Genomic DNA, 14,176 nt, shown 5'->3' on the forward strand with positions numbered 1-14,176 from the left:
GCTTCTTAAAACAATTTATAGCACTCGGTCGGACTCTTTTTCAATTTAACGAAAGATTTGAAATTGATACGTTGCTCGTGTTTTACATGACACATTAATTATTATTACTATTAAATATCCCTTGTAAAAAATTACCATTTAACGCCATACACAAATGTATTATTTATCTTAAAATATTTATTTCGTCAATTAGAAAAACGAGTGTTATGTTTTGCTTTACAATATTTGAACACTTAAATAATTTCAGAACTGCCGTATGAAATATCATTTATTAACTCATATACTAATATTTCGGTTATTTAAGTTTAGTTATTTCTTAATAAATTTAAATTGTGCACATTATTACACACAACAATTATTATTAGATTGAATTGACGAAACAGTGGGCTGCCAAGGCAGTTGTGCATATAGGTCTCCTGAAAGACCCGTCATGCCCCACCGGGGGTTACCAGAGCCCAACGGCCTTAGAGAAACCGATAAGGCTCTCTGGTCTAAAGGACTTAAAGTCGCTCGGTACACTGAAAGTGTTACTCAAGTATTTGAACCTGGCGCGCGTGAGTGCTGGGCACTCCCCGACTACATGGTCAACGGTTTCATACTCCTCACAGCACCATCGGCATTCCGGGTTGTCCGCAATACCGATAGTATGGAGATGGCTTCTTAAGTGCCAGTGACCGGTTAAAAGACCTGTCACTAGCCGAATTTCGATAATTATTAGATTATTTGTTGTCAGATCATGTGTAGTAATGTGCACTTCTCAAAATGTCTGTTCCGGTTGTGCTACTAGCTGTTTTAAATATTTGAAATAGGTCTGTGATTGTTGTGTAAGAGGGCGAAACACGTGTCACCTTGACTAAAACTTTTGTTTTTTAAGATAATTATAGATAGTTTCATCATACAGAAATGTGTTAATTATTTAGATACAGGGTGACCACGCTAACTTTGGCAAAAATTGTAGGGTAGGTAGGGACTCCATAGGCAAGTATTTTGAGCATAGGAACCCATGTCCGGAAAAGCCCCCATTCGGAGATGGGGCTGTTTTAAAAGGAGACCCTTCGCGGCAGGTGGGTAGGCAACCCAACGTACACGAAAAGTTATTTTCACTTTTTCTGAATACCATGTATTTTTTTTGTCAATGACAACGATAAATTTTTGACGGAAACTTCAACCTGACTGACAGGAAAAAAAATCTGTTTCTTGCACGTTTGTATAAGAAAAAGTAGACGATGAACCGCCTAACTTTCCGCGAGCTTACTGATGTGCATTTAGTTTATGGAGCTGCAGGCAGCAATCCATTGGCGGCTTAGCGCTTGTACGCTCAGCGATTTCCACAGCTTGACCAGGTACACTGCAGCGTGTTTGTAAATGTCGACCGCACACTACGGGAAACGGGATCATTGCAAGTAAGTCTTGTTCTTTAAAAGTATTTTTTTATTGCCAAAGTATAAATTTATTGTAAGTCGTTTATACGGGACTGTTAACTAGGTACAGCAGGAGCGAGGACGACTGCGTCTAGCACGTGATGGACTTGAAGATGCTGTAATGGCACGTATTGCCGACAATCCCCAAAAGAGCATTAGTCAGGTCGCTTCCGAAGTGGGTTGCAGCCACGGGACGGTATGGAATATCTTTCACGACAACAATTTACACCCATTTAAATTGAAGAAAGTTCAACATCTCTTTCCTGACGATTCCCCTCGGCGCCTTCACTACTGCCAGTGGTTAAACCAACGCATTGGGGAAAATCCTGATTTCCTGCGGTATGTTTGTTCCACCGACGAAAAGGGCTTTTCTAGAGAAGGTGTGTTCAACGCCCACAACAACCACTTCTGGTCGGAAGAGAACCCGCATGCCATGCATGTCTGAGGATATCAAAAGAAGTTTTTTGTAAATGTTTGGGCTGGCATTGTCGGCGACCACTTGCTTGGTCCATACGTTCTACCCGCCCGCTTGAATGCAGAAAATTAATTGATATTTCTCCAAGGCCAGTTACAGGAATATTTTGAAGATTTGCTCCTACAGATTATTAATAACATGTGGTGGCAGCACGATGGTTGTCCTGCGCACTGGCCAAGGCCGATCCGGGACTATTTAGATGAAATTTTCCCCAATCGTTGGATAGTATCTAGGAGTCCCATAGCGTGGCCACCGAGGTCTCCTGATCTTACGCCACCAGATTTCTTTCTGTGGGGCACCATGGAACAAATGGTGTATCAAACACCACTGGATTCGGAGGAGGACTTAATTGCGCGAATCGTAATAGCCGCAGAGTTCATTCGAGAGCAGCAGGGTGTTTTCGCTCGAATGCGAACTTCATGGCACCAACGGATCGATAAATGCATCCAGGAGAACGGGCAGCACTTCGAGCATCTGTTGTAGTGCCCCTGTCCATCACTTTATTATCAATTTAAGACTACTCTTACTTTAATCATTTTAGTTTTATGAGTTATCCCCGGTATTTTTTTGTGGAGAGCTTTATTGCAATTATTACATCTTTTTGTTTTTAAACTAAAGCGTTTAATTTGTGGCTCGTGTACGATAGGTTGCCAGGATTGTCTTATTGCTTTCCCATCTGGCGCAAAAATTTTAATTTTAAAACATCCGCTCAATTCACAGCATTTGATCCGACTAGTGCGGTCTGTGCGGATATTAATCGTGATTACTTCCTTAACCGCCAAATAGGTGATTTCAAAGTTAACCTGACATTTGACAAACTATACATGGTATTCAGAAAAAGTTAAAAAAAAAACTTTTCGTGTACGTTGGGTTGCCTACCCACCTGTCGCAAAGGGTCCAATTTTAAAACAGCCCCATCTCCGAATGAAGGCTTTTCCGGACATGGGTTCCTATGCTCAAAATACTTGCCTATGGCGTCCCTACCTACCCTACAATTTTTGCCAAAGTTACCGTGGTCACCCTGTATAAGAATAATAATTATCTTAAAAGGTAACACGTTTTTTAAAGTAAATATAAAAGTATTACCCAATAATTTGACTTATCAATATTTTTTCTTATTTTTTTCATTTAAACCCTTCTTGATAAGATAATTGGTAGAAAAATATACTTAAATTGCCTACATAAATTTGAAGTAGTTTCATCAAAAATTTGATTATTTAAAGAATCTTGTAAAAGCTTATCAATAAATATCATTCAAAAAACCTTATAAATATTTAGCTTTTACGCCAACGCTTATTCAATCAAAATGTTTGTTTACAAACTCTTAGTGCTTTTCAATGTGGTGAATTTTATTGTACGTATACATATTTTAACAGTAATACTATTTTTAATACCTTAGCTTTGCTTTGAGCTTTTTATTTTTCGTAAATCTGCTGCTTAAATTTTATTTTATTAAAACAAATAAACAAACTAATAACATTTTTATTATAATTTAAGCTTTGTGATGATCTTACTGTCACAACCAAGTATGGCCAGGTTAAGGGCAGGATCCAGACTATGTTAGATAATAGCACTTATTATGCATGGCAAGGTATTCCGTACGCAGCTCCTCCTATTGGAAAATTAAGATTTCAGGTAAATCTCTTTGAAATAATATTTTAAGATGTTTGCTAATAAAAAGTTCTTTTTGTTCAATTTGAATCATTGGCCATAACCAATAAGATAGAATCTGCTTATTGCTGATTGCTATTTATTTAAATACATAATTAAGATTTCCTTTTAGTAGATTCGTTTAGTTTCCATAGAGAACATAATTTGATTTCTTTAGATAATTAGTGATTAAAGTTGTATTAAATAAAAAAGAAAGTGCCAACACCTTATCCAAATACACATCGAAGTATTTTAATAAAGTGTCATATCTTTAGAAAAACTTGAAATTAGTGCAATTTTTGAAAATTTTTAAAAGAAGAATTTACTGACTTAATTCACTTACGCTTCAGTGAAATTTAAGTTTTCAGGTTTAGTCAGGTTGCACTCTAAGGTTCTTTTACGTTAATACATAATAATTTTATTTTTATTACACATAATTTAATTTATTTCATTACAAATGAAATTCACAGATAGCAGAAAAGTAGAAGACTTAAACATAGCTCAGATTCTCAATATAGATCTGAACTCAAGTTGCTGTGGAGTTGTGATTCTTTGCTTGATATATATACAATATGTTTGGCCTATATTAAAAAGTAATTACGTTAATTAATTAATTGTATCTGTAAAAATCTAAAGTTTTGCTATATCGGGATACTGTGTTTTACGCGTGTATTAAGCACGGAAATATTAACAAGCAAAAATTTAAAATGGTCTAAAATGGCTCGAGAGATATACGGACAGTCGGTGTGGACCTTCAATAGTGTCGTTTACGCTGAAATATCGAGACAGAAAAAAATATCAAATGTAAGAGTGATTTAAGTTCGTTGGATATTACTTAGCAGCTGTTTAGTTTAAGCCACTTTCTGTCGCCAAATTAATCAAATCCTGAGAATAATTATTCTTAGATCTATATAGATAAACAATTATTTCACTTCATTTTTACAGTCGTCTATATCTAATTAATGAAAAAAGAAATAAAAAACAACCATAAAATCGACAATTTTTTTAAATCGAGTGTCATATTTTTTATTGCCTTTTTTGAATCAGCTTAGGCTACTTAGTATATGCGCTAAATATGGCTACTTTGTCATACGCAGTTTGACTGCAATAATTTTTTTTATAAAAAAAAATTAAAAAATCATAATATTATTTCAATTCATCTTGACAAAAAAATGTTAATTTAATATCAATATTAGGTGAAATTCGGATTTTAGAAAAATGCAGCATTACTTTGACTCATATGGTTTTTTTCTATAGTCATTCATGATCATGATCGTAGCTATCATTTAAATTTTACGAATTTCAAAGCTTCAATTCTCACTTTTTTCAAATAAACCACCCTGTTTGTTTTTTATGCATTTAATGAAAAATTAATAAGTGAACATTTTTTAATATACAAACATATTAGCATATTAGTCATTTTTAAAATATTCGCGATAATAATTAAACAAGTATATTAAAAATATTAATCATTATATTATTATTACATTAAGTTTTCAATATATCCTCCGTTTTGAGAAAACCTCATAAGAAAAAAATATAATTTTGTTAAGTCAGGCGATCTGGCTGGCCAATTAATAGAACCATTCCTTCCAATGTATTTTTCTTCAAAGGTCACATTTAATTGTTCAGTGATATTTCAGAAAAAATTCGTAAGTACTCTAGGCAGTTCATTTTGTATGAATTAATGGTACATTTCTTCATTAATGACCATTAAAAAAATAGGGCTCGATAACAGTGCTTCCAATAATTTCATCATACACATGACCACCATTCTGGTAGTTGTGCCTCATGAAATGAGGGTTTTGTAGATGAACTTACTTTCCGTACATGACGAAGTCATAACGGTCACGGTCAGTAATAATTTTTATACTTTTAAAAAATACTTCTGGCATGTAGATTGCTTTTCCATATTCAAATTTTGCGGCATATTTGAAATCGAAAACAATTTCCATTGCCATGAGGTAAAATCTGTTATTATTTAAATTAGTAGACAGACAAACAATTTTGATATACATATAACTTGTTTTAATCACTTGGTCAATCCATAGTAATATCAGTAGAATATTATCTAATTAATTTAAAAAAAATATCGTAAAATCGATACTACCGATCATTATATTTTTTTACTCAACCAAATAAATTGTACTTTTTTTTCTCTTAAATTTAAGGCTCCGACAGAACCTTCTTCTTGGAGCGGAGTAAAAAGTACTACTAGGGATTCGAATATTTGCTATCAGGTAAAGACAGATTCATCCAACGAAAATGAAGACTGTCTTTATTTAAATGTCTACGTACCATCAAACAGGGTAAGAAATATAAATATAGCAAGCTTATGCAGCAGTCTCCCAAATACTTATTTTACAACTTTAAGTTAAAGAATATCACGATTAATTACCTCTATCAGGTAAACGAAAATAAATATATATATTTAATAATATATTTTAAGGGCTCTGAAAAATTGCCAGTTCTATTTTGGATCTATGGAGGAGCCTTTAGAGGCGGATCTTCCAGTTTCTACTCAGTTGGTCCAGATAGAATAGTAGCTGAGGGAGTTATTGTTGTATCTCATAACTATAGGTAAAAAATACTTTTTTTCATATTTAAACATTCAAAAACCTAATTTTTTAAATATCATTTAATTTTTTACTTTTTAGGGTAGGACCTTTTGGCTTTTTATCAACAGGCGACACGATAGTTCCTGGAAATGCTGGTCTGAAAGATCAAGCATTTGCCTTGAAATGGACCTTTGAGAATATCGCTGCTTTTGGAGGAGATCCTAGTAAAATTGTTATTGCTGGTGAAAGTGCTGGTTCGGCTTCTGTCGGATACCAACTTCTGAGCACGAAAAATCAAGGTAAGAGTTTTTTTTAAATAATTTAATATTAATAGCGTATTTTAAATATAAATTTACTTTTTAATTTGCATTGTATATGCTATTATGCGAAATGTAATCTGTGATCAAAAAAATTAATTGCTAAGAAGTATTGGATATTCTCCTTGAAAGACATATATTAATTTGCAGTTTTGGCACTAACTTTTGAGTAGAATCGCATATCTTAAATGATTTTTGGTACGGTATATATTTGATAAAGACTCCAAAAAAAAGGGCTAGAAAAAATCTCTGAACTTCAAGCAAGGTCACAAAAATCACAAATTATATTAAATACCTCACATAATGTGCTAATTACCATTATATGTTCCAGGCATGATATTTGATTTTTGATAAATTTTGAAGTTTGGCTATATTTTATTTCTAATAATGATGATGTACATCATGAATATCATTATGTGTATATCATGTATTCATGTATGTGATGTGAACAGTTTACGAGCTTAACGTGAAAAACGTGGCACTCGTCAATAAAACCTTTGCGCTGACTATATTTAATAGGTATGAAAATTTTACCCATTTTAAATTTGTTATGTATTTTCGTACATAAGTTTTACCTAAATATATATTAAATATGATGCTAATTAATAGCTGAAAATATACATAATAAGGTATCCATTTTGATTTTATATGTCTAATATATGGTATCCGAATAGGAAATAATATATGGAAGAGTAAAGTTTTACCATAGTATTTTTCTATCCCTATATTGCCTTCAGGTAATATTTATAAAACCCACTGCTTTACAAAAAAATAGTAAATTTTCCAAGTCCACTTCTTTAAAGAGAAAGTGTTTTTTCTATCACTGTAACATCTATAATTCTGTTTATATCTCTCCAACCTTCTTGGTAATTAGGTAATTGCGATCATGCTACTGAAAGAAGTTTTTCTTTCCTAAGCTTTTATTAATGCTGGTGCAGATTCGTATAACCCTGTCGACCACATTACTTTTTAAAAACCATTTTAGGTACGTACATACCCATACTATTTCTTTTTAATTTGAAATTTTACTTTATGGTAACATGGTGTAAAAACTGCTGTAGTGAGGCTAATTAAATTTTTTCTTTAATCTTGACTATCTATGTTTTTATTTTTTAGGTTTATTTAGAGGTGCTATTCAACAAAGTGGTTCCCCTCTAAATGAATGGGCATACATCTCTGATCCTAAGCCCTACGTATCTAGCTTAATAAATGTAATCGATGCAAATGCAAATGTCGGAACTGACAGTAGTGCTCAACTGACATACTTACAAAGCGTTAAAGCTTCTGTTATAGATGCTGCTTCTAAAAATACCACTCCGGTAAGTTATACGCTATGATGTTACGCGATTAATTAAGTTTTTTATTAAAACAATTTTGTTCTGAATTTCAATAAATACCAATCTTATAATTAGGTTTAAACATTTAACTATTTTACATTGCCACACTTAAGTATCTTAAATGTACTATAATTCATTAATTTCTCTAACCCATTACAGGCTTTAACATTGCCGGTTGTTGAGCCAGAACATGATGGTGCTTTCATTACGCAAAAAATGTTTGAAGCTTTTGCAGCTGGAAACTATAATAAAGTGCCTGTTATCATTGGATGTAATTCTGAAGAGGATGTTTTTATTTTACAATGTAAGTTAGAGAATCTTAGGAAGTACTACATAATCATCCAATTTTTAAACATTCACTCCTATTTTTTAACAAATAAATATTTTTTACCAATAAAATAAAATCCAAAACCATATCCATTTATTAGCTAATTAACTGTACGATTTTTTTAAATTGAAATTGATGTTGGTTGCTTGACAAATTTACAAAAATAATTTTTATAAAGATCGTTTTATAATAATTTGATTATATTTGTTTAGCATACTTACCAAATTAAGACGGTCTGCTTTAGGCTTTTGAGATTTATAATTCGAAATGAGTTTAGCTGCAATTGTCAAAGTCTGTGAAACTACTTTTTTTCCTTGGTCAGATACAAACTTGCATATGATTTCACTCTATAAGCACAAATTACTGTAACCCACCGAAAGATCATAAAAAACCTCGTCCTTAATCAATTTCTGTGACATCAAAAATATTCATGCGTAACATTAGATTGCGTGCTAAGATAAGCATGGGATGGTCTGAAGTGTGGACGTGATGGCAAATTCAAATATCTAGGTTAGAGTAAATGATGCTTAGAGAACACCAAACCCTGGGAGCATATTTTGTATAGGCTTATGTAGATTGGATCTCATCCAGAAAAATATAGTAGTTTCACGGACCAATCGCTGCTAAATCTGTTTGTGAGTAATTTTTAATAATGTTTTTAAAATTTTATTAATTTAACCAATCTCAAGTATTTCCGAAGAATCCTGATATAAAACAGACTTTTTACCGATTTGAAAGATAGACTTTCCGCTACGGCGATTATGGGTTCAGCTTACTGGTAGTTTCGCAAATGCTTGTCTAGTGTGTCTGCCCCCTATTAAAATAGCAAAGTTAATTAAAGTTAGCATGACTGCATATTATGCCTCTAAATAAAAAGAGATATATTTAGTTTAATTTTTTGGAATTTTAGTAACTTCAATTTATCTCGAATATATTCGGCTTGTTATTAAGATTCAATATCTTAAAGACAGAAGAGCTTAAGGGATGTAAGAATATTTATTCAACATTTTATGCCGCTTTCCAAACTATCGTTCATAAATTTCTATATTCAAGAACTTGCTTGCCCTTTGAATTATGTTTAAAGTGTTACGCCTTTATGAATTTGTCGTTTTTATTTTAAATATCTCTTACGTAACGCTTCAGTATTATTGTTTAAAATTGAATAAATTGTTTGTAAGATATACTTTCTTTTTTTTTTGCTTCCAAGCACAAGAATACTGAGCGTTAATTATTTAATTTTAAGAAGTACTGCTAAAGTATTTACTAAAATACTCTCAACATATTATAATAATACTAATAATATTATTGCAAAATTTTAGCAAGTGCATATGTTAGACAAATTGGCCAAGGATATGACGATACTCCCCATTCCCTAATTCCCGCAAACTTAGTCACAGATGACAGTAATAAAGACGAATTAGCCGCACAAATTAAAAAGATTTATATTGATGGCAATGACGCATTTAGAGGCAGATTTGATGCTGTTATTCGGGTGAGTTTTCATTACATAAATAAAGATACTTTACAATCAATTTTTTTCGTGGCATATAAACTAGCTGGATATAGTCTCTGTGGTATAGTGACGATAGTCAGAATTTAATTAAATTGTGTTTAATAAAGGTTATTTTAAACACCACAGTATGCCTTATAGAAGAACTACGGGTTAAGTCTGAATATTTCTACTTTCTATTTCTACTAAAATATATAAACTTGTATATAGCGATATGGATTAGAAACTCCATTTTACCCAAACTATAATCGGTATATAAAGAGTTACGCAAAAGTTCGCTATTTAAGCAAAATGGTGAATCACTGGAAATACTTTTAATTCTGAGAAATCAGACTTTTGAGTTTATTTTGAACCTTGCTGTTTCAACTTTTTGAGCAGGGTGATATTGACACCTTAAAACATGTTAATATAATAATGGTTCGAAAGATACCTTAGAGAGTATTAAAATTATCTTCAATCATCAAATTCCAGAACCCTAATCCCTAAGGAAAACAAAATTGCAAATATAATTGACAAGTATTTCTCTCGAAAAGAGGAAAATTTGAAGCAGATTACCTTTAGACATTTCGGGCAATCCATCTTAGATCAAACTCTAAGTGAAATGAATCTATATTTTTTTATGTCACTAGATCATAGCATTAACCAACGAATCCTACCTGACAGTTGCATGTTTTTATTATATAAATATTTAAAGTATCCATCTTCAAAAATAGAGAGTATAATTTTGAAAAAAATTTCATAAACTCATAACTTTTGTTTACCAAAATTAAAAGGTTGCTTTTATGGTTTACTTTCTATAAAGTTTTTTTTTTTACAACCAGGCATATATAGTTTATATAAAATATGTTGTGAAAACTATTAGAAAATATTAACAACTCCTTTTTGTTTGTTAATAAAGGGCATTTTTTTTAGAGGTAGAGAACTTTCATTTGGCAACACTGTTTTTTATGACAGCCGACCTGACAGTTCTGGGTTAATTTTTAGATTAGTTTAGTTATTCATCATGAACAGACTCACGCCGGAGCAACGTTTCCAAATTGTTCAAATTTATTTTGAAAGACATGGTTCTATTCGAGAAATACATCGGGCATTACGTACGAGTTTTATGGTGCTCATAATCGTCCTTCAGAGAGATTAATTCGAGAAACTGTTGATCGTTTTCGCAATACTTTTACTCTAGTCGACAATACGCATCCTGTACGAGACGCCGTACAGTGCGCACGCAACAAGCGATAGCTGCTGTGCAGCATAGTGTTGATAATGATCCAAATGTGTCAATTCGTCGTCGTTCTCAACAAGTGAACTTATGTCCATCCATTTTATGGAAAATTTTGCGCAAAGATCTCGGATTGCGAGCATATAAAATTCAACTTGTCCAGGAGTTGAAACCCCAGAATTGCCGAATTTGGGGGGATGAGAATCCACGAGCTATTGGCGAAAAACCGTTACATCCAGAAAAACTAACCGTTTGGTGCGCTTTATGGGCCGGTGCAATCATTGGTTCTTATGTCTTCAGAAATGCTGATGGTCAGAACGTTACAGTAAACAGTGAGCGATGCAGAAACATGATAACCAACTTTTTTGTGCCTCAATTGGAAGCCGTTGCAGGCATTGCAGAAATGTGGTTTCAGCAGGACGGTGCCACGTGCCATACAGCGCGCCAATCAATTACTTTACTCCAAGAGACATTCGAGCAATGAATAATTTCAAGGAATGGACCTGTAAACTGGCCAGCTCGTTCGTGCGACTTGACGCCATTAGATTATTTTCTTTGGGGCGATGTTAAGTCGCATGTCTACGCTGATAAACCCGAAACACTTGAGCACTTGGAAGCCAATATACGACGCGTGATAGCTAAAATACAGCCTGCAGTACTGGAAAGAGTGTGTGAAAATTGGACCTCTAGATTACGCCACGTACGCGCCAGCCGTGGGGGTCACATGTGGGAAAACATTTTTAAATATTAATGCCAAAAAAAAATCTTTAATATAAAAGCAAATTCGTTCATATCAATAAAATATTTTGTGTTTAATTTTAATTTAAAGTTCTCAGCCTCTAAAAAAAACACCCTATACCAACACTTCCAGTTAAATGATAAAACTTATGGAAGGTTATTTAAAAAGATTTGCTTAATTTTAGTTTGGAAGCGACAGCGGTTTTACCCGAGGAGTAATTAAGCAAGGAGAACTTATGTCAGCTTTTAATGATGTCTACTTTTACATATTGTCTTATGATGGTGAATTAGGTGGATGGAATAAAAGTGTCACTGGTAAGTTTATAGCATTATAGGATTTGAATTTTTACTTACATACAGAATATTCGACGAAAAATCAATTGATTCATTATTTTCAAATAGTAAATCGCAAGACCTTCCTTTCCATTAATATTATAGTATACTAAATATTGCCTGATTCCATAATACTTCTAGTACTTTTAGGAATATTGTCTTTGAAACTATAAGAACGTTAGTAATTATCAAGATATACAAATATTTCGTATAATCTATAAGTAAAGAAAGCAGAACAGTTGTTTTTATCATAATGTATTAATTTTAAAATGTAACTTGTAAACTTGCCCATTTAAAGTTTTTTTTATTTTTTCTCCAATTTTTGTTTAAGTGAAGTTCGTTTTTTTTTTTAAGAAATAATTATTTTGATAATAAGAAAATAGCAACTTGTACAAAACTGTTATACATAGCTGCTGGGTTATTATATAATTTTTTATTTTTTTTTTCTTACTCAAAAGAACATTTCTTAACCTTTATGTATATAAGTTTTTATATCTTTCTTTTATTGTTTTTTGAGGTGCCGAAAAAGTTACGCACGGTGAAGATTTATATTATATATGGGTACGCAGAGGTACCACCTCAAACGAAGACTTGAGCAAATATCCAGAATCTGATCAACTTACTAGTCAACGGATAGTTAAAATGTGGACCAACTTTGCTAAGAACTTGTAAGTTTGCTTGGATGTATGGATTTATTAATTACTGCGTGCGTTGCTTATAAATAACTCACAAAAATTAAGTAATTTTTTAATTTTAGGTAGAAAAATTCACTTATTGGCATAATGAAACTCATATTTACTTAAACGCAAGTTAAAAATAGTTTTATTGGCCTAATTTATGAAATTTTCTCTATATGTGGTAAAATAACGTATTCAAAATAGTGCAAATTTGGTGGATCGTTTAAACTATCATTGAGATGAATTTTAGTGTTTGAGTTAATATTTTACATAAAATAAAAGTGAAATTAAAATCGAATCCATTTAAGTTATGCATTATTTTTAGTATTAAGATTAATTATAGTGATATAATAGTGTTTTAATGTTTGAAAGCTATTCTATTAATCTTTCAATTTTTTATTTTCATTGATTAGTGGGATTTAAATATATTAAGTTAATATACAATATGACAGGAAATACTATTATTATTTTTAAGTTTTTAGCTATTTAAAGTCTTTGCTCTTAATATTATAGTAATTTATAAAGTAGTTGGACTATATATAAATGGAGGTTTTTACGAAAAGTTATTTAGAGACTATAGTAGATATTAGGAATTACAAGTTTCAAACGATTTTACATTTAATACGGGTTGTATATATTAGACCTTAATCTTTCTAAATTATTATTTATATATTGGAAACAGATCGAAAAATTATATATTTTTTAGAGTTTGTGAGTGTATAATTATTTAACAATAATAGTCTTTTGACTACATCTTTTAAATATTTCAAGATAGTTTAAAAAAATCAATCTATAAGTCAAATAAAATATGCTTTGACAAATTTTAAAAAGAGATTACACAGTTGTCAATTTTTTTTAACTATAGATAACGTTATTTTCTTTTATAGAAATCCTACGCCTGACAGTTCTACTTTACTTCAGGGAGTAACTTGGCCGAAAGTTAATGCGAGCAATTACCAATATTTAGACATCGACACTGACCTAGAGGTGAAGAATACACCAAAAGTGTCTTACCCTTTATGGAAAACTGCCTATGAAAGTTATGGAACAAGACCATATGTAACTTATTAAAATATGTAGAAAAGTAAAAATAAAGAAACTCCAAAACAATTATTTTTTATTTAAAATGTAATGCTGTAAGAACAAGCCTCAAATTATAACTTGTTTATAAAATTTCTTTAAATCTTTTTTTCTTTTCAGCTTCTACCGACATAATTTAAAAAGTATAATTTTATTTTGTGGCTTTTAAATATCACCAGCTATAGTTTTGCTATAGCTAAAAGTAAATTTTATTGCCAAAAGTGCCTTAAATTTAGAGAGTCTTATAAATACTACTTAATTCGTAGATATTTGTCATTTAGGCAGCGCAATTATTTAATTCAAAGCTGATATTAGCCAAAATTTAAGGTAAAAAATTAAAGGTGGCGAGATATCATATTTCAGCAATGAATTATCTAAAAACTTTGGGTAAAAATCTGATGATAAAAGTGTTTAATTAAAAGATAAATTATAATATAGTAAGATATTATTATAATGTAACTAAGGTTTCATTTGATTTTGTGGTGTATTGTATTTGTACCTAATTCATAAACAACTATATTTTTTAAATAAAAATT

General features: G+C 31.6%; 1 protein-coding gene across 1 annotated transcript; it reads left to right on the forward strand.

The window, feature by feature from the left end:
• Window positions 1-3,092: 3,092 nt before the first annotated feature.
• Window positions 3,093-13,670, forward strand: LOC126741046 (juvenile hormone esterase-like). The gene is made up of 11 exons (XM_050447320.1): window positions 3,093-3,250; window positions 3,394-3,531; window positions 5,718-5,855; window positions 5,996-6,126; window positions 6,204-6,403; window positions 7,538-7,740; window positions 7,918-8,062; window positions 9,406-9,578; window positions 11,736-11,865; window positions 12,401-12,551; window positions 13,448-13,670. Exons 1-11 carry the CDS (start codon window positions 3,203-3,205, stop codon window positions 13,629-13,631), a joined length of 1,641 nt encoding a protein of 546 aa, XP_050303277.1. The 5' UTR covers window positions 3,093-3,202; the 3' UTR covers window positions 13,632-13,670.
• Window positions 13,671-14,176: the final 506 nt, after the last annotated feature.

Source organism: Anthonomus grandis, chromosome 10 (genome assembly GCF_022605725.1).
Source record: "Anthonomus grandis grandis chromosome 10, icAntGran1.3, whole genome shotgun sequence".
NCBI classification, from domain to species: Eukaryota; Metazoa; Arthropoda; class Insecta; order Coleoptera; family Curculionidae; genus Anthonomus; species Anthonomus grandis.